Source organism: Magnolia sinica, chromosome 4 (genome assembly GCF_029962835.1).
Source record: "Magnolia sinica isolate HGM2019 chromosome 4, MsV1, whole genome shotgun sequence".
NCBI lineage: Eukaryota > Viridiplantae > Streptophyta > Magnoliopsida > Magnoliales > Magnoliaceae > Magnolia > Magnolia sinica.
The window spans coordinates 52,438,077-52,464,497 of record NC_080576.1 but is presented as its reverse complement, the minus strand read 5'-3'; the positions used below and the strand labels follow the sequence as shown (position 1 = coordinate 52,464,497).

Below are 26,421 nucleotides of genomic sequence, written 5' to 3'. Positions count from 1 at the left end.
GCCTAAATTTGAATGTACTAATCAGATTGGTTAGTATTATCTTTGCAGTGTATATTTTGGGTCATGCTCCCTTGATAGTTGGGTCAGCAACTTAGACGGTCTAGATTGTCATACAATTATGACATTTTTATTATATCAAGAGTCGCCACCATTTTTTATATTGTGCTAAAATAACATAGAAGTGTAGCTTCTAAATGAGAAAACCTTTGATATTCTTAATAAGCATGATGGGATGGTGGACATGCACGTAGAAATTGGCTTAAAAATTGCACTTGGCGTACAACTAATTGAAATTAAATTGTCCAAATTATGTGTCATAAACCAAAAATTAGGTTTATTTCCTCGTAAAATGATGATATTGGTGAGGATTTATTGGAAAATTAAGAACGAAAGATATTCATGGTCTTCAACCAACAAGTGTCCACGAATCAAAGGTTAGGATCATTCAACAATCTGATTTTAGGACCATAACTTAGTGATAGTGGGTTCCACAATTTAGTTGGTTTAATTTGAATTAACATACGAAACATGTACAACTCCTGAGTGCATGCATGTCAAGTGTTATATGCTGCCAGAGTATCATACAACTCTGCATTTCATAAATGGAGAAATACTTTGATACTCTGGCAGTGATATATCATATATGATACACATGCACATAGATATTACAAAGTAAATGCTTATGTGGCATACAAATTATTCAAAATAAACTGTCCAAATTATGGCACCAGTTAGATCTATCGTGGATAAAAAAAAATTACTCTTATTTGGTTATCAAAATAGTAGATTGTTGGGCATTTATTGGATGGTTAGAAATGGAAAATATCCAATGGCCTAATTTCAAAAAACAAGTGTCCATGAATCAGTGGTTAGTACTGTTCAACCAACCTGGTTTTTATACTGTAACTTAACAAGAGTGGGATCCGCATTCTAATTGGTTTAATTTGGGTTAATATGTGCCATGTGTACCATTTCTAAGTGCATGTGTATCAAGCGTCATACACAGCCGGAGTATTAAATACCCTTTGAATATGATGGATGACAGATGGCCTTGCAGGCTCTTTTATTTTGGAAAGAGGTGCAGGAGAAGGAGAGGGGAGGAGAGAGAGGAAAAAAGAAGAGAGAGAGAGAGAGAGAGAGAGAGAGAGAGAGAGAGGAGGGGCAGGAGGAGGAGGAGAAAAAGACGAAGAACGGAAGCTTTACAAAGAGGTGCTTTTTTTTCCATTCTCTTCTATTTATTTTTTTTTCAATTTTTCTTTTGAATGGGAGGTGTTGCCCTTGTATCGTCAATAGATATCGCATGTATCAATGATAGAAGGGAAGTTTACAAAGGCTTTACGACAATATTTTCAGATATATCGTCAATATCATGATATATTGGGCAATATTGACGATATATCGATCAATATGGGGGTACTTCGCAATTGCCCCCATGTTTCGTATTAGTCCCCTGAGAAACCAATAGTATCAGCCAATATATCAGCTGATATTATCAATAGTGCAAACTGTCAAACAACCATTTACTCCAAAAGCTTAAGCTGTCAGAGTGTGGTGTATCAATGTATATTGAGGGACTTAAACACTTCGACAACACCGCCCCCCCCCCCCGCACATGCGGGGTGGGAACTCCGCATGGGAACATACTGACGAGGGTGGAGGGACACTCACACCATAAATAGGCCGGGCTTAATTTCCTGGTCCCTGGGCCGGACCTGATTTTTTCCTGACCCCCCATGGGAAAATAATATATTAGCGATGCATATTTGCTACTCTCGAGATTCGAAAATAGGACCTTCCTCTCTAATACCATGTCAAACAACCATTTACTCCAAAAGCTTAAGCTGTCAGAGTGTGGTGTATCAATGTATATCAAGGGACTTTATCACTTCAACACAAACAATGATCATCATCATCATTATCATCATATAAGCCATATCCCAATTAATTGGGGGATATTATCAATACTACAAACAATGATCATCATCATCATATAAGCCATATCCCAATCAACTGGGGTTGACCATATGAATCATATTCCACCATACTACTCTCTTAAGGACTAGACTTGAGTTAGTCCCCAAGTCATCAAGCCTTTTCCTACTACCTCCATCCAGATTCTTTTGGGCCTTCCCCTTGCCCTTTTACAGCCTTCAACTCGTACGAAATCACTCCCAAGTCCTTGGTCTCCATTACACATGACTAAACCATCTAAGTTTGTTTTCCCTCATCTTATTACCTATTGATGCTACTCGTAAGCAATGCTTTAAATATCGATGATATCAGCCAATATATCCCACGATATATCTTGTATCCCACCTATGCGATACGAAAGGCACAGGTAATGCCGATATATCCCACATGTCTGATTCGGTGAACATTTTCAATTTCCGATCCCTTTTTTTTTGTTGAAATTATGTTAAATCAGTGTCAAATTGCTATAAATTCATTAGTTCTTCATGTTTTGCGTGAAAAACCATGGAGTTTGAGCTTTGATTTCGATATCCATTGGTTCTTCATGTTCTCCACATTTTTTTTTCAAAAATTTCCTTCAACCAGCTATCAATTGAGACTAATTTCAAAGTATTTACAAGTATTTGATTAAATGATCATCACATACACTCTAATTTTGAAATTTGAGTGTAGGTGGTCCAATTTGGAAAAAATTCAAAATTTCCCCATTTTCTCCCAAATTGCTTGCAATATTGCACTCCAAACATGAAATCAAGCATGTATGAGGGCTGATCTACTGATTTGTTAAGTCCTTGTCCATTTTCGGAAAATAAAAATTATTTTTTAATTAAAAATTATTAAAAATTATATTTTTGAAACTTCCCTTCAACCAGCTATCAATTTAGACTAATTTCGAAGTATTTAGGAGTGTTTGATGAAATGATCATCACATATACTCTAAATGTTATGCATTTAATTTGAATATATTTGCATTAGTTTAGTCAAATAGTGCATAGCTTAGGACCCTATACAAGGAAACCTATTATGTGCACTTCTTTTTTGAAATGTTATGATTTAAAAGTGTGTATCAACGTTTTTTTTTTTCACAATCCCTAAGGTTTCATTGAAAAATTCAACCATTTTCCCAATGTTTCCCCATGTTTCTCCAAAAGTGCGATAAATTACCTAGTGTAAATGATATATCCCGTGCGATAACCGATGCGTATCTGTATCCCAAGGATGCGATGCATAACGCAATACCGATATTTCGAACACTGCTCATAAGTTCCCTCAAATGCATTCATAGGTAATTCTATCCTTCCTCATCTTTCCACTCATCCATCTCAACATCCTCATTTCAGCTACACACATCCTATTGATGTTTTGTTCCTTAACTGCCCAAAATTTTGTCCCATGACACATGGTTGGTCTTATAGCCATTCTATAAAATTTTCCTTTCAATTTGAGTGGTACACAATGATCACATAAAATACTAAAGGCACATCTCCATTTCTTTCCACCTAGCTTGAATTCTATGGGCAACATCCTACTCAATCTCTCCATTCTCGTGAATTATTGAGCCAAGGTATAGAAAGTGGTCATTTGGGAAACTTCTTGGTCAACAATCTTGACTATTCCTCGTTTTCACTCCTATTGTTACATTTTTGAAAGGTAAATTGCACTTCAATATACTTTATTTTAGTCTAATTATTTTTAAATCCTTAATATTCTAAAGCACCCTTCCATAAATTTAGTTATCTTTATGCCCTCCCTCATCTTGTCAATCAAAACCATGTCAATTGCAAACAACATACAACATAGAATCTCTTCTTGCAAATGCCTCATTAACTGGACTAAAACTAATGCGAAAGAAAGGGTAAGGGCTCAATGTTGACCCCTGGTATAAGCCTATAGTAATTGGGAATTTACTTCTCTTAGTGGTCCTCACATTTGTAACCCCTCCCTCATACATATCCTTAATCATGTCAATATATCCTCTTGAAATTCCTCTCTTTCCTGATACCCACCAAATTAACTCTCTAGGGGCCCTATTGTATGCTTTCTCTAGGTCAATACCAACCATGTAGAAATCCTTCTCTTCCTATATTTTGTCATCAATTGTCTAAGTAGGAAACTAGCTTCGGTGGCAAATCTCCTAGGCATGAATACATTTGTCTCATGCCTTAGTCTTTGCTCAACCATTCTCTATCAAATTTTCATAGTATGGCTCATAAGTTTAATCACACGATAGTACAACCATGTTTGTCTCCTTTCTTCTTATAAATATTATTATAAGAAATTTATAATTAAATATTTAAAATAATGTATCTAGCCGCAGAGGTAATCACTTTTGAAATATTTAAAATATTGCAAAAAAAATAAAATAAAAATAAAAAATAAAATTACAACTATCAAGAAATACAAGGATTTTTAAATATATAAATTTAAATCATTTCAAAATATTGCATACAATTTAATTAAATTATTTAATTAGAAAAACTTAAATAATTCCCTAATTAACTTAATTTATTTTTGTAATTAAAATATATAATAAAAAAAACTACAATAGTGCAAACCGTAATATTAATGTTTTATTAAAAGAGAAATCTTCACATACCTTAATATACATTGCTTTCTTTCCCAATTTAAAATATTTAAATAAATTTAATTAGGGGAGTTCTAATGATTTTTTTTTACTATTAAAATTTTGCTAATTAAATTAATAAATTATCCAAAATTTTCTAATACAATACAATTAGATTGTCCAATTTCCTATCAATTATCGGATGGCTCAGATCACTTGATCAAAGTGACTTTCAAGATGTGCAGGCAATTAAAATTGGAGCCCACAAGATGGATGTTTAGAACGTTGATCAAACCTTCTTCGGTACGATCAATCCAGACAGTCCATTTTGTTGCCCATAATTGAATATAGCAAAATTAATTGGAAACTCCCATAAATGATCAAGCATAAGGATAAAAATCTACTTCTTTCATGTGCACTAAAGCATGCATGCATATAAATAGAACAAACATGACCAAAGTCTTGTTAATTGAGAAGACAATATGCACTAAGATGGATTAACATAATGAGAAGACATGGGAAAAAGTTAATTTAAAAACTTTAAAACAAAATCAAAGTAGACCATACCTTATACGCAGAGGGGAGAGAGAGGAAAGTAATTGGTGTGTGGTGTTGCATGAAAAGAATAAGATGAATGGTGTAGGTTGTTCGACTGTTGGAACATTAAGATGAAAGGTGTTTGAATTTTGAAAGAGAGCATGGTTACGATGAGAGAGAGAGAGAGAGAGAGAGAGAGAGAGAGAGAGAGAGAGAGAGATGGGGTGAGAGAGAGAGAGAGAGAGATGGGGTGCTATTTGATACTCCAGCTGCATGAAAGCATGACATGCTGCCCACTTGTATACCGCATGACAAATTTCAGATTGAATGGACAACCTCATTCCTGATTTGCAGGATCTTCTTTGCAGAAAAAGGATTGTAGAAGATTCATTTTAACTGGTAGCCAGGCAATCAAACAGTTGTAATTTTTTGTTCACGATATCTTTGCAAATAGACCCATAATATGGACCAGCTTATTTTGAATAATTTGCATGACATGTGCTTGATTTTGAATGATTTGCATGATATGCTTGATCTTGAACAACTTGCATGATATGATTTTGAACAACTTGCATGATTTGTGCTTGATTGTCACTTCTGTATGTGCATCCACATAAGCCATGCAACTATGCGTAGTCAAGTGTCTTAAGAGTTAAATTACTAAAAACCCTAATCAAATCGTAGCACCATGTGTTTGAATTTTTAGAGGCAAATTCGGAAATGAAAATGGGTTGAAACTCCCTCTTTTTTTAGTAGTGTAGATTAGTGCCTCATATAGAAGTTTGAGGCAATGGGATCTGTTGGGGGGGAAAATGGACGAGTCAACAAGTCGGCTTATGGAATGGACCAATTCTACTGAAGTAGCTCAGGCCCATCGAGCGCTGAGCCTAAAGAGGTCTATACGTCTAGAGAGCGGAGCCTCCAAGGAGGTTGATGCAACCTTAAGGACACTCAAAGAGCCCTTTAAGAGCCATATACTACCGACCTAGCCCATAGGTCGGTGATAGGTCGATTATGGATTGACCGCGTCTCGGTCAACAGTCGATTACGTATCGACAATAGCTCGGCCGTAAGTCGATTATGGATCGGCTATAGGTCAGGCGTTGTACAACCACAGAGATCAACAATACTCTCAATTGGTTTGAGAATAGCAAGAGCTAAGTTGGGGCCCATTCTGGTCATGACCCAAGGCCGACCCAAGGCCGACCCAGAAGATTCAAATGAACTCCTAATATCCTGGGAGGTCTATCGAGATCTCTGGGGGATAATATCGGATCCCGATATTATTGGGAATCCCTCATCATACGGAAATATGGGATTATAGCCATAAAATCAAGGAAGAGTCCAACCAGAACAATATTCGAAGTCTCCTATAAATAAAGGTATGTTCCACCATTCAATGTACGTTGAAAACCTTCTGGACGATCTTACTCCCTTCTCAAAGACCTCCATCCTGACTTAGGCATCGAATAGTCCCCTGTGATAACCAAGGCCTCCTTTGTCCCTCTTTTTTTGGCCTATACAAGTCCAGGGAAGGCCTGTACACTAGATCCAGCGGAAAACTACATCAACAGTTTGGCGCCGTCTGTGGGAACGACATCGTAAGTCGTTCCTACTCTATTGACGACACTCCAGATACCTGCGATGGCAAAGGGAAATAAGAAAGCACAATCTCCCCTAGTGGCAATCCCAATCATAAGCACAATCTCCCCTAGTGGCAATCCCAATCATGACTTTGCCCGTGCCAGAACGCACTCCGCGATCTGTGGAACGGCCAGAACAGTAGGAGAGCTGCCAGGGTTCTCCGCAACACTAGGCCACCTCAGGTTCGAGCAGGCACGCCCAGCAAAACCGTCGAAGGAATGGTCGACGGAACACCCTCGAAAGGGAGGTCGGAGATATCAGGGCAGATCTAGGTTATATGAAACAGATGCTGGGGCAAATGCAGCCCCAATGAGTGCAAGGATCCGATTATATACCAACCCTCCTCGACCCTCCATTGCGCAGGCAGCTCCACAATCGAGCTAGCATCACGATCCAATCGAACCCGTTTCGTCCCATGTTTCAGGGACAGTCCCGTTACATGCGTCCAACCTACATCACGAGATAGATCAAAGAAGGCGTAGCCGACCCCCAGCCGAAGCAACCGCCGACAGCGAGGAAGCATGGAAGGCTGAGATTCAGAGCTTGCAAAAGCAAATTACATATATGAAGCAAACCTACCAAGATAACCCATCTAGGACAGAAGAGACCGAGTCCCCGTTCATAGCCGATATAATACGAGCATGATTGCCAGACAGGTTTCGGTTGCCCCAGATCACACCATACACTGGGAGTACCGACCCAACGGAGCATATGGAGTCCTTCCGGACTTGCATGGAGTTGCACGATGCGTCGGACGCTGTCATGTGCCGAGCCTTCTTGCTGACCTTGGTGGATGCTGCTCGGCTCTGGTTCAAACAACTAAAGCCGAGGTCCATCAATTCATTCTTCGAACTGAGTGAGGCATTTGTCACAAACTTCATTGGAGGGAAGAAAAGGCTCAAAGCATCAGCACACCTGATGAACATTGTTCAGAAGGACGGCGAACTCCTCAAGGATTATATCAAGCGCTTCAATCTAGAAGCACTGCAGGTTCAAAGGCATTTGGATGAAACTGCATTGAATGCCATCATGACTGGACTAAGGGACAAACCGTTCCTCTTTTCCTTAGATAAGAACCCTCCTACTACGTTGGCCGAATTCATGAACCGGTCTCAGAAATACGCCAATGCCGAAGAATCTCGAATCTTTCGGGACGCAGCCCAAAATAGAAACGCCCCAACAAAAGAGCAAGCAAAGAAAGAGCTTGATTCGACCAACGCAGGCAAAAAACAAAAGGACCGATCTCGCGACGACCGTAGGTCGAGTAAGCGACCCGACAGTAAGTTTACTACTTACACCCCACTCAACAAATCCCATGAGCAGGTCCTGATGGAAATAAAGGGCGAACGCTTCGTCCACTGGCTGAATAAGTTGCGAAGCAATCCCGACCGAAAGAGTAAGAACAAATACTGTCACTTCCACCGGGACCACGGATACAATATGAGTGACTGCTATAATCTCAAGCAGGAGATCGAAAGACTTATTCCTGAGGGCCACCTCGAGGATCATGTGGACCAAGGAGATAATCGGATCACAGCGGCCGAAGAATGCCTGGTCGATAACCGACCAACTGAAGAAATCCGAACAATCATCGACGATCACAAGGGTGGAGGCAGTGTTCGGGTTGTCGGTATTGCTACAAGTTTCGCTGGCCAGAGATAAAGATATAATATCGTTATCGCCGATAACTGGAAATGCAAAGAAAATTGCGAAAACATGGAGATAACGGTGAAATTTTTTAATGAAACTTCAGGACATGCCTAAATACACATATTTGCATATTTAGAAATTAAAAATTTGTAAAAAAAAAAACATTAAATAATAATTTTTCATTTATGGGGCCCAAAAAAGCATACGTTTTCATAAGAAATTACTCTAATAATAACCAAAATAAATTTATCTAAGTTTCAAGTTGACCACACCATATGAAACAGTGGGAATAATGATTTCCACCATTGAAATCTTCATAGGGCCCAGTGATGTTTATTTGTCATCCAAACTGTTCATAAGATCACAGGGACATGGATGAATAAAAAAGAGAAATATCAGGTTGATACAAAACTTTTGCGGCCCCCAAGAATTTTTTAATGGTAAACATTCAATTCACACGGTTTCATGTGGTGTGGTCCACCTAAGCTTTGGATATGCTTCATTTTTTGGCTTGTGCCTTAAAATCATCTAATAAAATGGATGGACAGAGTAGATCAAATACGTAAATTACGATGGGCCCACGGAATTTACTCAGTACACAATCCACTTCTGGCGGAGTTTGTATGGATCCCAAAACTTACCGAGGTCGGTGGATTCGAAAGCGAATTGGTTGGTGTACCTCACATCAGCTATTGACATCAGCAAGTTCCGTGGGTCTAATCATGAGGTATGTGTTATATGCAAACCGTTCATCCATTTGAAGAGCTCGTCTTAAGGCTTTAGACGAAAAATAAGACAAATATAACTATCAAGTGGACCACACTACAAAAACCAGTGGAGGATTGAACATCCACCATTGAAACCCTTTTTGGGGTCACAGAAGTTTTGGATCAATATATATATATATATATATATATATATATATATATATATATATATAAAATCCTCTTCATTCAGATATTTGTGTTTTTATGAAAAGATTGGATGCAAAATAAACATTATGGTGGGCTCTACAAATTGTTTAACGGTGAAAATCATTTATCTCCACTGCTATCCATGGTGTGGTCCATATAATCTTTGGATATGATTCATTTTTTACATATAAAATGAACTCTAAAAACAGATGAACGGTGTAGATATAATAAATACATCACTGTGGGGCCAATGTAACTTTGATCTCCTTTGAACTGTTCGTACCAATCGGAGCTCGAGGAGTGTCAGTGCTCGTCTTCGCACGACACGTACCTACAGCAGCTATATAGCTGGTGTGAGGTACACCTACCAATCCGCTTCCGGTGGATCCCTAACTGTGGGACCCATTATGAAGTATGTACCTTACATCTGCACCGTCCATCATATATGACGGCTTATTTTAGTGCGTGATCCGAAAAATGAACCAGATTCAAATCTTCAATGGACCACACCACAGGAAACTATGTGAATTGAATGCATATCATTAAAAACTTCTTGGTGGCCACAAAAATTTTGAATCAAGCTAATATTTATTTTAACCCTTCATCCATGCCTTTTTATATTTACAAAAAGGTTTGATGACAAATAAACATCACCGTGGGGCCTAAGAAAGTTTCAACATTGAAAATCATTATTCTCATTGTTTCTTGTGGTTTGGTCCACTAGAGCTGTGGATATGCTTTAATTTTGGGATTTATCCCTAAAATGAATGGACGGCGTGGATAAATCACATACATTCACGGTGGGCCCAGAGAGTTTACTCAATACACTGAAGCACACCATGCGCCCGGTCTGCTTCAGAAGTTCTAAAGCATAAAAGAAAAAAAAAAAAAAAAAAAGAGGGGATTTCGTCTGCGAAGAGGGGTTTTTGGCGAAAAGTGGGGATTTTCGACAGAGGGTTTCAAAATCCTATCTCAATCTCCCAAAATCCCTGATTTTTCGACAAGAGCTGTCGATTGCTGCCCACGAGGTTCTTTTCTTCCGAGTTTCGATCAACCATCAACCAGGTATTACCGAATTCAAAGGTTTTTTTTTTTATTTTTTTCGCTTTTTACCTATTTTGTTGCAAAAAATCCAAAATTATCGCCGATATTTCGCCGATAATCCAGAGAGAAACGAAAAATGGGGGTTTCGGTGTCACTAGTCTAGCGACACCGATATTATCAACATTTCGTCGACAATGCGAACACTGGGTGGAGGCGATTCAAACAATGCTCGAAAGGCTCATGCGAGGAGCATTAGCCGTCCCGAGGCAAAAATCATGGTCCTGGCCCGACCCTCAAAAGAAAGGAAATTGGAGAAGTATAATGTGACCTTTACTAAGGAAGATGCTCAAGGCATTCATCACCCTCATAATGCCGCCCTGGTGATTTCAGTAACCATAGCAAACCGGAAAGTGTTCCGAATCCTCATCGACATAGGGTCAACGTGCTTTTCGCCCAGGCCTTTGATAAGTTGGGCATTGATCAGTCCACGCTCCGACCAGTACGAACTCCCTTGATCGGATTTTCAGGCGAACAGATCTTGCCCGAAGGAGCTATTCAGCCCCCTCTCACAGCCGGGGATGGGCAGGACCAAACGACGGTGATGGTCGACTTTCTTGTGGTCAATCAATCATCGGTCTACAATGCTATTCTCGAGCGACCATCGCTATACCTCCTCCGAGCAATAGTGTCAGCTTATCATCTTGCCATGAAATTCCCGACCGAACATGGCATGGGAATTGTCAAAGGGGACCAGCACGACGCTCAGCGATGCTATGCAACGACGTTAAAGGTCCCACTAGAGGTTATGATGATCGAGTCCTCCATCGCGCCCACCGTGGCCTTGGATCCATGCGAGGAGTCTTCCAAACAAGGCCAACCCGTGGAAGACCTTGTTCAAATCCCATTGGACGAGTCCGATACCTACAAAACCATACAGGTCGGATCGTCCCTGACTCAGCCATTGAAGGACATATTGGTAGCCCTACTACGACGATATGCCGACGTCTTCGCATGGTCTCATGAGGACATGCCAAGGATTGACCCCTCCATCATCACACACCGGCTGAACATTGATCCGACTTACAAGCCGATCCGACAGAAGCGATGCGTCCTTGGTCCAGAAAGGTACGCTGTGATCGGGGAAGAGGTCAGCAAGCTCCTCAAGGCCAAATTCATCGAAGAAGTCTACTACCCTGATTGGGTGGCCAACGTCATATTGGTCAAAAAGGACAACAGGCTACACAGACCTGAATAAAGCCTGCCCCAATGACAGCTTCCCTCTTCCTAGGATCGACCAATTGATCGATAGTACCGCGGGTCATGAACTTCTTAGTTTTATGGATGCATATTCAGAGTATAACCAGATTGTAATGCACCCAGGGGATAAATCTAAAACTACCTTTGTCACTGACAAAGGTTTTTATTGTTATCGAGTGATGCCTTTTGGTCTGAAAAATGCAGGAGCGACCTTTCAGAGACTGGTCAATAAAATGTTCGCTCGCCAAATAGGGCGAACAATGGAAGTATATATCGACGATATGCTCGTCAAGAGTGCTAAAGCTACAAACCATGTAGCCGACCTTGAGGAAATGTTCCTCATCCTTCAGAAATACCACATGAAACTAAATCCGAGCAAGTGCGCATTCGGCGAAAGCTCGGGAAAGTTCCTCGATTTCCTAGTTAGTCAACGAGGGATCGAGGCAAATCTCGAGAAAATCAAAGTGCTACTCGACATGCAATCGCCGAGGACGATCAAAGATATCCAGAGGCTGACCGGGAGAGTTGCTGCGCTCAATCGCTTCGTGTCCCGAGCCACAGATAAATGTCTTCCTTTTTTCAAACAACTGAAGGGAAGACAAATAGTGAACTGGACCGAAGAGTGCGAGGCAGCTTTCCAGCAGCTAGAAAGATACTTGGGATCGGCACCCCTACTCTCCAAACCCAAGCAAGGAGAAACGCTGCTACTGTACTTAGCAGTATCCGACGCAGCAATCAGCTCAGCATTGTTTCAAGAGCATGAGGGAAGGCAGTTCCCAGTTTAGAAACAAGGTATCCAACCTTGGAAAAAGTGGCCCTGGCGTTAGTCGTTTCTTCCCGACGCCTACGGCCATATACTTCCAAGCCCATACAATAGTCATTTTGACTGACCAACCATTGCGACAAGTATTACAAAAGCCGAAAGCTTCAAGTCATCTCACCAAGTGGGCAATTGAACTGAGCGAATTCGACATCAGATATAAGCTGAAAGTTGCGATCAAAGGCCAAGCGGTGGCCAACTTCATCGTCGAGGTCACACAACAATCTAAACGATCTGGGGTAGATGAACAACTTCCTCCCGACCCGCCTGAATCGGGAGATCCAGAAGCTCAGTGCGACCCAGAACCCTCTAACTCCCTACTTCGTCCCGACCCTCCCCATTGGAAACTCTATGTTGATGGCTCCTCCAATTCTAAGGCAAGCTGGCCCGGGGTCATCCTGGAAACTCCCGATCATACGCACATGCAATATGCCTTAAGATTTAGATTCCAAGCCTCCAACAACACGGCATAATATGAGGCCTTGCTCGTCGGACTCCGGCTGGCAGCAAACATGGGGGCTAGTCACCTTGACGTTTTCAGTGCCTCGCAACTAGTTGTTAACCAGATAGCCGACATTTACCAAGCCAGAAAAGAATGCCTAAAGGCTTATCTTCGGAAGGCGAAGGAGTGGATCGGCAGCTTCCGACACTACAGCGTCGCCCTGATCCCGCGGGCCAAGAATTCTAAAGCTGATATGCTAGCAAAGCTCGCTACAGCAAACGAAGACGAAATCCCTAGATCTATCCCTATCGAATTCTTGGCCAAGCTGAGCATCGACGAAGTAGACGTCCCGACTGTACTTTCGATTGGTTCGGAACCGACCCGAGCGGACCCAATTATCCATTATCTCGAAACCGGTAAACTTCCCGAGGACCGAGCAGAGGCACCACGGATGAAAATAAAAGCCGCCCGATATACCATGCTCAATGGTACGCTCTATAAGAGAGGCTTTTACCTACCTTTCTTAAGATGCCTACGACCCAATGAAGCCGAGTACGTCCTGAGGGAGATTCACGAGGGTATCTGCAGGAACCACTCAGGAGGAAGATCACTAGCCCACAATGTCATTCGACAGGGTTACTATTGGCCGACCATCCAACATGACGCGCGCAAGCTCGTCCAAAGTTGCGATAAATGTCAGAGATTTGCGACCGTTCCGCGACAGCCACCAGAAGAACTTACCCCCGTGGCCAGTCCATGGCCATTTGCTTAGTGGAGAATCGATATCATTGGGCCCTTCCCCACAAGAAAGGGTCAGACCAAGTTCGCCGTCATCATTGTGGATTATTTCACCAAGTGGGCAAAGGCAGAGCCATTGGCCAAGATAACCAAGTAAAAAATCACAGACTTCGTTTGGAAAAATATCATATACCGCTTTGGGATACCTAGGACTATCGTCTCCGATAATGAGAAGAAGTTTGATAACAAGCAGTACCAAGAGATGTGCAACAATCTCGGGATCCGCAACATATACTCGTCTCCGCGACATCCACAAGCGAACGGGCAGGTCAAGGCTATCAACAAGATTATCAAGCATCACCTCCGAACCAAACTCGAGAAAGCCAAGGGAGCTTGGGCCAAGGAACTTCCCAAAGTCCTATGGGCTTATCGGACCACGACCCGAACAGCCACCGAGGAAACCCTATTCTCCCTGGTGTATGGGTCAGAAGCCGTCACCCCCATAGAGATCGGAATGCCTACCGCCCGCATAAGCTCGTTCGACGAAAGAGACAACGATGAGCTTACGTCCCTCGGCCTCAACCTTTTGGAAGAGCGAAGAGAGCGAGCTCGGCTTCGAACCGTTGTCCGCCAACAACAAGTGTCTCGGTTCTACAATGCTCAGGTTAAGGTCAGAAGGTTCTGAGCAAGTGACCTAGTCCTCCGAAAGACATTCCAGAACACCAAGTTGGCACGGGGACCTTGGGACCCAATTAGGAAGGACCCTACGTGATTTCAAGCATAATCCGACCGGGCACATACCGATTAGAGCATCTGACCGGCCAATTACTCCCTCATCCTTGGAATGCCGAACACCTAAAGATTTACAATCCATGAGTTGGTAAATAGGCGATCTACATCCGAGACATGTCAAGATCGGTATCGATAAGGGGATCTATAAATGACCTTTTCCCGATCAAGTTCCGAGCAACACCCGACTGACATGTACATACTCGCATCCGTTATGTAATCCGACCAGTGAGGAAAATGAAAGCGAAACTTCAAAAAGGAGACATTTTCATTAATCAAAATGGTGTAATTACATCGGCATTACATCAACTGTGATTTCAAAATTTGTACATCGGGAATAAGCAAAACAAAAAAATATATATACAGTGCGCTGGAGATAATGATGCTCGGACTACTGGGGGCGCTTAAGGCTCGGGCGCTTGGTGTGCTTGAAGTGCCTGAAGCTAAAAAAGGGAGCAGGACGAAGGAAATACTGCTCTGCAAAATTAACTTCAAGGCTCAGTCGCTGCTTCAGAGGCCGTCTGTGAAGCCACTTCAGGAGCCGCCTCAGGAACCCCTTCATCGCCCAACCCGTCGGAGGCTGACTCAAGCTCGTCAAAATCAGAAAGGTCAAGCTCGGGAAAGCTCTCCTTCATCACCTTCACGCACTCGGCATAGCCTTGGCGATAGAGAGTATTAGAGGTGTACGCGAGTCGAAAATACTCATTTACTCGCTCAACTCGACTCAAAAATACTCGACTCGACTCTGCTCGAAGTGAGTTAGAGCCGAGTACGAGCATAATTTAGGTACTCGAAATGAGTACGAGCCGAGCACAAGCATGAACGTACTCGACTCAATACTAGACTCGGTACTCGACCATGGGTATAAATACCCTTCTATTACATTTCACGCCCGCCCGTTCAAACTTTAAAAACCCTAACCACCCCCCCCCCCCCCCCTGCCATACCAGCGCCCAACGGCCATCCCCATCTGGACGTCACTCCTCTCTCTCTCTCTCTCTCTCTCTCTCTCTCTCTCTCTCTCTCTCCTGTCGTGCTCATCAAGTCGTCCCTACCCTACCCTGCTTGCCCGGTGCCGCAACTCCTCCCTGCCGCCCGTCCGGTGTGGTAGATCGTCCCTGCCGCCGGTCGTCCTGGCTGCTCGACCATGCCCTCTCCGGTGCCGGTCATCCGGTCCCTGCTGCAGCTCGCCCGGTAAGCACCTATCTAGTGGGCCTTTTTTAGACAGTTACATTTGCAAATTTAATAATTTAAAAAAAAAAAAAAAAAAAAAAGCAATATTTTGGGACTGATTTAGATGTAATCTAAGTTCTAACAGTGGATTTCAAACCACTCTGTGAGGGAATTTGAAACCCCCATTTACTTTGAGATGCCAAACAACCAAGGGATTTGAAATCTCCTCAAATTCCCTAAATCCATAGTGCCAAATGACTCTTAAGTGTCTGATTTTTCTCCCATTTCTCCTCTCATCATGGATGAGAGAAGATGAGTTAAGTTCAAGTCAGGTTTAGAGGCTAGAAAACCATATGGCAATTGGCACTCGAAAACTCTACTCGAACTCAGCTCGGAATCTGCTCGGACTCTGCTCGTAGCCCGAGCCAAGCCGAGTATGAGCTGGGGCTGAGCATACCGAGCACGAGCAGAGCAATACTTGACTTGACTCGACTCGTGTACACCTCTAAAGAGTATCCCTCTCATCCAAGAATGCCTGGGACGACTGGAATTCCTTCACAGCATCCCTTCGTGCGATGGCGAGGGCGGCCTTTGTCTCCGTCTTCAGCCGATCAAGCTTGGCGTTCGTATCCACGAGCTGAGTGTGGCATCTATCATACACCACCTTGGCCTCTTGCAATCGCGAGGCCATCCCAACCTTCTCAAAAGAAGACACTTCGAGAGCAGCCTTCATCGCCTCTAGCTTGGCCTCCACGGTCGACGTCCGAGCTTCAGCCTCCTTGGCCTGCCTATGAGCCTGAGCAAGCTCAACGCGGGCCTTCAACACGCATGGAGCAAACTACAATAAGATGAGGAAGGTCAAAACAAATTGTCCGAGAATAAAACAGACAAGAAATAACGTCAGCTAAAGCTCTTCCCTCGAGGAGGGTGGTCGTCATGCGGGCAAGTGTCTGATCCATGGAGGATTCGAACAAGCCGACGAACTCTTCTTCGGCGCCTTGACGATCCGCCCATGGGAGAATATCCTCCGTCCGGCGGAAGCTCCCCTTCTCCTCCTCAGCCTCCTCCCCTCTCAGAGGATGAACCTTGGAAGGGGGCTTAGACGTCTCCTGAGGTCCGGAGGGAGCCACCTCCATGCCCTCGTCCATGACCTCTATGACGGTCGAGCAAGAGGGGGCAACTTTCCCCTTGCTCTTGGAGGACGTCTTCTGCCTCTTCTTCTTCGGAGCGTGAGTGTCGTCCCGAGGAGGCGCCCGGACCTTGGAGGGAGGCCGAAGGATGGGCCGAGCCTCAGACATCTCTGCATCAAAGCAAAACACGATAGTACGTCAAAAGCATTTTTTTTTTTTAAAAAAGTGTGAAGTCCGAGGGCTCAGCTGAAGGTCTCACCACAAGTCGTACCTGTCAAAGCTATGTCCAAGCCTGACCGAAGGAGTCCTCTGGTTGGAGAAGCACTCTCCAAGATCTCTTCTCCCTACTCAGGACTCGTAGGTCCCTGATCCGAGCTGTCGAGCCACCGTCGAGCAACGGCGGATGCTTGGGAACGACTAGAAGAAAGACATGCAAACAGAATTAGAAAGTATAAAAGATCACCGATCGACCAAAAAAAACCGGGGGGGATTTATCATTGAACTCACCGGGCTCGGAGAAGGCTCGGTGAACGAGAGATTGAATCGGTCATGGGTCAGCCATCTCCCAACAACTATAAGCCCAGAACCACCTATCCCTCCAATGTTTATTAGAGGAAGGGGGATCGGTAACCAAAGCCCCGCTGGTATTTCGCCAGGCACAAAAATATTGCCAGTCAGGCTAAAGGAGGTTCAGCTTCACTTGATACAAGTGGAGGAACTCCTCCACTGATAGCTCGAGTTACTCCATCTCAACCCACAAGACTGCACAGCCGAACAAGTCCCTCCACCCATTCGGGGTCAACTGCCTCAGAGCCAAGCCGAGGCAAGCCAAGAGACGCCGAGCAATCCCTTGGAGTGGGAGTCGCAGGCCACATTGGAGGGTGACTTGGAAAATCGCAAACTGCCCCGGCCGGAGGTCGGTCCGGCAATTCGTCCCCCGAAGGAAGCTGCAGGATCACAGATTCGAGAATGTGATACTCGAACCTAATCCAGACAAGCTCTTCCTCAGACAGGGTTAAGGGCACCGGTCCTCTCGGATCCTCCTCGCCCTCGGCTTCCCCTGCTCCATCCTCAGCAGGAGGATCACCCGCCTCAGCGGCTTGTCCGGTCTCCAAGGGCACGCTAGTCTCGCGTGGTCCAGGCACCATTTCTTGCCTAGGGGATAGGTTCAACGCCCTAGCAACGGGCGCCGGTCTCTACACCGGAGACCTCTCCAGCACACTTCTTGACAACGAATATCGAAATGCGACATCCGCCATCACCACCAGTGGCGAAGGTGGGTTCCACATAACCCTAAGGTGACTACTCACCCCACTTTCGCCACCAGAAACCCCCTCCCGCGAGCTCATAGAGCCAGACATGGACTGAAAAATAAAAGGAGGGGGGAGTGAGCTCACCGGAGTTGACGCTGGTGATGTCTTAATCAAGCTGGGGCAAGAACAGTTGCGCCCAGGAGAACAGAGAAGCAGAAAGGGGAAGAAAGTGAGACGCGAATGAAGATGACTCATAGGTTAGGGTTTCCCTTATATCAAGGTATCCCAAATCGGTTACGTTTCGGCCGTAACGGCCGATACGTAACAGTAACGGCATCAACCGTTACGCGATTCGGCCCCGAAATGGGGCAACTCTGTTTTTTGGGTTCGTAACAGCCGTTACGGTCCATAACCCTAAAGAAAAATGAAAAAAAATGGTTTTAAAAAAAAAATTTCTTCTTCTTCTTCTTGTCCTTCTTCTTCTTCTTCTTCCTCTTCTTCTGCTTCTCGCCCTGCTGCGGCTGCGGCCCGGGCCTCCTCTCTCTCTCTCTCTCTCTCTCTCTCTCTCTCTCTCTCTCTTTCTTTTCGGTTTCCCTCTCCCGTTTTTTTCTTTTGAAATCGGAAGCGATTTGACTGGTGTAGTATAGCTGCTGTAGGTACGTGTCATGTTAAGACGAGCGCTAACACTCCTCGAGCTCCGAGTTGTACGAATGGTTCAAAGGAGATCAAAGTTACATGGGCTCCACGGCGATGTATTTATTATATCTACACCGTTCATCTATTTTTAAATATCATTTTAGAGCATTAGCCAAAAAATGAATCGTATCCAAAGATCGTCTGGACCACACCAAAAATAGCAGCAAGATGATGATTTTCACCGTTAAAAAATTCGTAGGCCCACCATAACATTTATTTTCCATCCAATCTGTTCAAAAGGTCAAAAAGACCTGAATGAAGAGGAAAAACAAATTTCATATTGATCTAAAAGTTCTGTGATCCCAAAAAGGGTTTCAATGGTAGACGTTCAATCCCCCACTGCTTTTTGTAGTGTGGTCCACTTGATAATTAGATCTGTATTATTTTTCGTGTCAAGCCTTAAGACGAGCACGTCAAATGAATGGACGGTTTAGATATAACACATACCTCATGATCAGACCCACGGGACTTGCTTGCGTCAAATGAATGGACTGGTACGCGTTTCGCAGCATGTTGCACAATTTAATAAAATGTACACGTGCCACATGAGCCCCACCATGCTGTATGTATTTTATCCATGCCATCCATCCATTTTGCCACATCATTTTAGGTTATGATTCAAAAAATTAGTAAGATCCAAATCTCAGGTGGACCACAGCATAGGAAACAGTGGTTATAGAATGCTCACCATTAAAAATTTCTTAGGGTCCACTGTAATGTTTATTTTCCATCTAACCTGTTAATAGGATCACACTAACGTGGATGAAGGGAAAACACACATGTCAGCTTGATCTGAAACTTTTGTAGCCCCGATAAATTTTTAATGATAGTCGTTTAATTATTATTGTTTCTTATAGTGCGGTCCACCTGAGCTTTGGATCTGCCTCATTTTTGGGCTCATGCCCTAAAATTATTTGGCAAAAATGGATGGACGGTGTGGATATAACACATTCATCACGAGTGGGGTCCAAAAAACTTTGACACTCGTGTGCTACACTTCACAATCTAAGTCCTACCTAATTCGGGCCCTCAAAAAATTATACACGAGACATGTATTAACTTAAAATTTACCAATTAAATTATGGACTGTAATTGCTAACTCAAAATGCCAAAATCAAATTGTTTGAATAGTTTTAACTGTTAATTTGTGAACGCTTATTTTTTAAAATAGGGCCTTTTGATTTTTTTTTCATGATTCACTATCCAATAAATGTCCACCAATTCACAAGTGGGATAATGCCAATAAATTGCATGAATTTGAGGCTGATTTGGGGCATGGATTGGTCCTCCAAGTCAGCCCCAAATTGGCAACACGATCTACCTAAATAAAATTTCATTTTTTAAAAGAACTATTGGGAGAAATGATATCAAATTGTTAAAGTATATAAATTAGATATTTAGAAAATTAAATATATGAATTTGGTAGTCAAATTCAGGTTATCTGGTCCATAAATTCATCAGACAGTCCGATACAACTTCTCGCCAAAGAGTGGACCGTTACACCACCATAAACATGTTCCAATTTATAAATGAATGCATATTTGGAATGCTTAGAATATTTTGGATTTAATCCATATTTTTTCATATTTTTTTGGCAAAAAAAAAAAAAAAAGACTTTGTGCCGTTACACCCCAGTATCCATATCGGTTTCGGAGGGCACTGTTACGCCAACCGATACCGATATGGGACACCTTGCCTTATATAGCTACGCCACGTGTCACTGGAGAAAAGAGACCTCTGATGGCACGCCGTACGAACGTCCCTTCGGTTGCCCCAGAGCGACACGTGGCATAACCCATGCACCATTCGAGTTCAACATCAAGTGTGTCGCCACATGTCATTCCCTCATTGCTCCGCCGCTGAAACGACGACTTGGCAACCCACGTGACATCGGGTATTGAACCGACACATCACGAAACTAGTTGGCGCGCTTCGTTGTTCGCACTAGGTTTTAATGACTACACGACTCGCCCGGTCCAATCATAACCCGACCTATGTCCGATCTACTTCTTGACCGCCATAGGTCGGTACAAGAAGTAGGGGGCTCACTGTTGGGGGGAAAAATGGACAAGTCGACAAGTCGGATTATGGAATGGACCAATTCTACTGAAGTAGCTCAGGCCCATCGAGCACCGAGCCTAATGAGGTCTATACGTCCAGAGAGCGGAGCCTCCAAGGAGGTTGATGCAACCTTAAGGACACTCAAAGAGCCCTTTAAGAGTCATATACTACCGACCTAGCCCATAGGTCGATGATAGGTCGATTATGGATCGGCTATAGGTTAGGCGTCGTACGACCACAGAGATCAACAATACTTTCAATTGGTTTGAGAATAGCAAGAGCTAAGTCGGGGCCCATTCTAGTCACGACCCAAGGCCAACTCAAGGCCGACCCAGAAGATTCAAATGAACTCCTAATATCCCGAGAGGTCTATCGAGATCTCTGGGGGATAATATCAGATCCCGATATTATTGGGAATCCCTCATCATACGGAAATCCAGGATTATAGCCATAAAATCAGGGAAGAGTCCAACCAGAACAATAGTCGAAGTCTCCTATAAATAGAGGTATGTTCCGCCATTCAAGGTACGTTGAAAACTTTCTGGACGATCTTACTCCCTTCTCAAAGACCTCCATCCTGACTTAGGCATCGGAGAGTCCCCTGTGATAACCAGGGCCTCCTTTGTCCCTCTTTTTTTGGCCTATACAGGTCCAGGGAAGGCCCATACACTGGATCTAGCGGAAAACTGCATCAACAGGATCCATTTATCTCCATATCTATTTGTGTTGGTGGCAAGGCATTGAGTAAGACTAGCTAGAGGTGCAAAATCAGCTCTTATTGAAGGTTTTAGGGTGGACTAGTCAAACTTCCAAGTTTCTCATCTCCAATATACAAACGATACAATTCTACTCTGTGAGGCGGAAGAGAGAAAAGTGCGCAATTTAAGGAAAATTATTACTTGTTTCAAGGGGGTATCTGGTTTCAAGGTAAGCATTAACAAAAGTGAGATTATGGGTGTTGGTCTTTCAAAGGTAGTAGTAGATTTGCTGATATCTTTGGTTGTCATGCAGGTTCTTTTCCGTCAACCTACCTCGTGCTTCCACTTTGCATCGGAAAACCAGAAAAGCAATTATGGTATACAATTATTGAAAGATTTAAAGGCAAGCTCTCAAGATGGAAAAACAGATATCTTTCTATGGGAGAAAGGTAGACATTAATTAGATCGGTTATGTCTGATCTTCTGGTTTATTATATGTCCCTTTTCAGGTGTCTAAACTCAATGATGGATAGGGTGGAAAAACTAAGGCAGAACTTCTTGTGGCAGGGATTAGAAGAAAAAACATAAGTTCCATTTGATTAAATGGGACGAGGTAAGTCATTCGGAGGAGGAGCGGGAGTGCAGAATTTAAATCATGTGAATCAGGCGCTTTTAGGGGAGATTTGGAATGGAAAAAGGAAATCTTTGGAGAGAAGTGCTTGAAAGGAAGTATGCAGTTCATGTAGAGGGAGTGGACTATACAGGGCTTCCGAACTGTGGAAATCATAGCATCAATGAGGCCTAAATTAATGGAGGATGTTAGTTTCTCATTGGGTGATGGGAAAGATATTCAATTTTGGGAGGATATTTGGTTGGGGGAAAAAGCACTGATTGAAGCTTTCCTAGGCTACAGAGAGTATCCACGGAAGTTAATATATCAATGGCTCATTGTTTCTCTTTTTCAGTGGGGATGATCCAATATGGGGCCCTCCACATCATAGGATTTTTTTATTACATACGAACAAATGAAAGAATTATTGATACCTGCAAATATCAAAGGTCCAACTTTCTTGCACGAAAAAACCCTTCCTTTCACACATCTGCAGGCATGGTAATAAAACCACATTCATGAAATAAGAAGAACGAAATACATGTAAACTTTACAAACAGCCAGAAATAGGACATTTGCTTGTAAAAGAACTTCATGCAGAGGCAGTGAGGCATGTTTGGGTGTTCATGGTGGCCAATGCCAACATGAAAAACTGCCTCAAAATCGCGGCTGGATAAAGAATGGGACCTGCCAACGCCAACATGATGAACTGCCTCAAAATCATGGCTGGATAAAGAATGGGACAATTTTGTTCTTCATTCAACCAAGATTTAGGACAGAGAGAGGAAGAAAACATTATCCCACTCGATGCAGGTTGCATTTTCCATGCCCCTCCAAACGCCAAGGGCCTGTTTGGCTTTCCAATTACAACGGTGAATGGCTGTCAATGGGTAATGATTATTTACTCTTGTAATTGTGTGATGACATCACCTATATTTGACTGCAATGATGATTTTGCTACATTGTTTGTTTCACCCATAAATTAATGTAAAAATGGTTGTTTTATACCGTGAAAATGTAATGATTACAATTTACATTACCTACTTCCTTTACAAGTGTATTTGACTCTCGATTTACAAGCCATAATTCTTGTTTAAACAAACACGTGGAAATCATAATGATGACTCATTTACGTTGCATTTCATAGGAAGTTAGAAAACCAAACAGGCCCCGAGGGCATTAAGTCCATTAGGAAACCCACCGACCACAATTTAAAGGTACACCCAAACACTACCTCATGTGGGCAACTTTAACAAACTTTCAACTTGAATCTTTAGTTTGAGAGTGAGAAACAACATACATGGCATAATTTTTGTCCTTAATGCTGCAGTCTGTGAATCAGATAACTAATAAGCTTTCATTTGATGTGCCATTGACAGCTTCTGAGGTGTTACTGACGGCTGCACCTTTCTGGCCTTCGAAATCCCACTGTCCAAGACAGAGAAGATCTTTGTATCAGGCTCTATTCCTTTGACTATCATTTCATCAACCAGATTTACAGCCTTATCTACATCCCCTTTCCTACAATACCAGGACACTAAGACTGTGTATGTTACAGCATCTGGTGTCCGTCCACTATCCACCATTTCATCAAAGAGATTAACAGCACCCTCAATATAGTCTATCTTGCAATGTCCATCAATCAAAACAGTGTAGCAAATCTTGTCGGCCTCAATCTCCATTTCTGTCATCTCAGTCAACAATTCTAAACACTTGGGATTGATTCCACCTTCGCTCTTCCCCGTCTCAATAGAGAGATTGCCTTGGTGTGAACTGTCTTTTAAATACCCGTCGAGGAGAACTGTGTAAGTGACTACATCAGGTAGAATCCCCTTCACTTTCATCTTGTTGAACAAATCACAAGCTTCTTGCAAGCGCTTTGCCTTGCAGTATCCATTTATCAATGTAGTGTACGTAATAACACTTGGGGACAAACCTCTTTCCACTAAATTCTCATATAGACACCAAGCCTTTCTCATCTCCCCTGCCCGAGAAAAAGCAGCTATAAGTTGATTATAAGCAATCTCACCCGGGGTAATATCCATGGCCAACATTGTCTTGAACACAACAGAAGCTTTCTCCACATCGCCCTCCTTATAGAGCCCACTCATGAGTTTAGAGCATGCAATCTCATCCACAAGAATCCCTTGCTTGGACAACCTGACAAAAAGCTCAAACCCTTCTGTTGTATGGCCCACATCACAGTACCCACCAATCATCGCACTGAAAGTAACCACACATTGAGCTAGCCCTCTTTCTTCTAATGTATTAAAGAGTTCTTCCGCCTCTTTCAGCTTGCCCCCTTTACATAGGCCCTCAATAATTGTACTGTATGTAACGGCATTGGGCTTCACACCTTGGTCCACCATAAAATCTAGAAGCTCAAATGTCTCTTGCACAAGCCCATTCCTACAAAACCCACTAGCTAGTACATTGTACGTAACAATGTCAGGCACGAGACCAATCTCCAACATATTGGCAAATACCTTCCAAGCCTCATCCAATTCACCTAGACGGCAATACCCCTTGATCAAACTTGTGTAATGAATAATGTCAGGTATCAACCGTCTACTCATCATTTCATCAAGCAATTCAATTGCTTCTTTCATGTTACCAAGCTTGCAGAGAGCATCTATCACAATATTGTAGGAAATCCCATCAAGAAAAACACCCGAGCCCTTGAACCTACGGAAGAACTCCCATGCTTCAACAGTCATGCCTATTTTACACAATTTTTGAAGTAAGAAGCTGACAATGATGTAGTTCGTTTTAATTCCCTTCGAAACCATCTCATCGTGAAGAGATAAAGCTCTTGAGAGACTCCCCTTCTGACAGTGCATTCCAATAAGCCTTTTATAACTGTACATATCAGGAACTATCCCTTGCTTTTCCATGTCCTCTAAAACATCTTCAGCTTCCTGCACTCTCATCTCTTCACAGAACCTATGAAGCACGGCATTATAACTATAAGCATCTATCGGGCCACCCACACTCCGAACTGACTTGAGGAGTTCATAGCCTGAATGTGGTTTCCGATGTGAGCACATCCATTTAATCATCACCCCGTAAGTGACAGCATCAGGTGCAACACCTGCTCCTTCCATTTCTCTCAGTACACCAAATGCTTCTTCGAAATTCCCTTCTTTGCAAAATGCCTTAATCCTGATTGTGAAAGTGTGAACGTTCCGATCGACTCCCAATCTATTCATCTGATGATAAATGGCCCATGCCATCTTTACCTTACCACTATTGATCAAGCTATTCATGAGGTAATTGAAAGACCACAAGTGGGGAACAAAACGACGACCATCCACTTGGAAAAATGCATCAACAGCCTCATCCAACATACCCTCCTCAACATAGACTTTCAACAATGTATCAAACACCTGAACTGACATACTCAGACCGATGCATCTATCCACAAGAGTGTCAAAAAGGGTCGAAATTTCAAAACCCAATTCATCTTTCGATGAGACAAGCTCCACAAACAGAGAATGCAACTTCTTCTCAAGACCCGAACTGCACAGAATCCGTATGATTGCCGAGCACGTGTCAACACCATGCCGGAACCCACGGCTCTTTGTATGATTGAAGAAAGATAAGGCGAGAATAGGGTCATTACTCAAACTGTTCAAGATATCAACCACTTCTAAAGTCCCCCCGATCAAATTGGGCCGTTGCTCACCATTCGGGTCCGATACATGAGGGGCGATTCGAACTGCGGCGGATATGGAATAAAAGCATGAGAATTTGCAAGGGAATATAGACTTCCTACAAGAAAACGACCTGATTGCTGAAACCCACATGGGAATTTATGCGCATCGCAACGGGATTCCGATACAGGCATCAACGGAAACCCAGTTATGGAGAGAAGAAACAAAGCCGAGGTTTATAGACTGATTGTAGGAGAAAGAGATGAATGTCTAGAAACAGAAAATTCTAGAAAATCCGAAGGAAGAGATAGACATCTCACCTGCTGTTGATGAATGAGAGAGAGAGAGAGAGAGAGAGAGAGAGAGGGAGGCTGACGGTAGCTGTTTTTCTGGCTTTTGAGGGTTTTTACAACGTCTATCTAAAACCCTTCCTGTATCAGTATTAGGGCTGTCAATGAGCCGGGTTGTCCATACGGGCCATCAGGCTTGGCCCGTTTTGGCCTAGTTTTGGGTGGTGTATCAGGCCCGACGGTCGGGCTAGGGCTTAAAGAAGGAGACCGATAGTCAATCAAGCCAGACTCGAGCTAGCAACCTAAAGGCCCATAAACCCAGCCCGGCCCAATAAGTATTTCCTAAACCTAATTTCCCATTTTCTTTCATTCTCTGCCAAAATATCATTTATCTGCAGAGATATTCAGGGCTTGGGCTCGGGCGGACTCAGGTAGGGCTTTGCGTAAAAATTCCAGGCCGGACTCGGCTCGACTATCTGCTTGGACTT

The 26,421-nt window shown here is 43.1% G+C and overlaps 1 protein-coding gene across 5 annotated transcripts in view; it reads right to left on the bottom strand.

Annotated features, from left to right (window-relative positions):
- The window catches only part of LOC131243114 (pentatricopeptide repeat-containing protein At2g26790, mitochondrial), a 32,202-nt gene extending 6,144 nt beyond the window's left edge, over positions 1 to 26,058 (bottom strand). For 2 of the 5 annotated variants that reach the window (XR_009169871.1, XR_009169874.1), the window contains exons 1-2: positions 23,291 to 26,057; positions 22,425 to 22,480 (exon numbers count right to left, since the gene is read on the bottom strand). Coding sequence is in view for 1 of the 5 variants with exons in the window: in XM_058242224.1 (XP_058098207.1) it covers positions 23,337 to 25,796 (2,460 nt within the window). In the remaining 4 variants the exon portion in view is untranslated. Of the gene's footprint in view, positions 1 to 16,709; positions 16,843 to 16,943; positions 17,090 to 22,424; positions 22,481 to 23,290 lie in introns of those variants that run through there. The other 3 variants (XR_009169873.1, XR_009169872.1, XM_058242224.1) reach the window with 3 other exon arrangements.
- Positions 26,059 to 26,421: the final 363 nt, after the last annotated feature.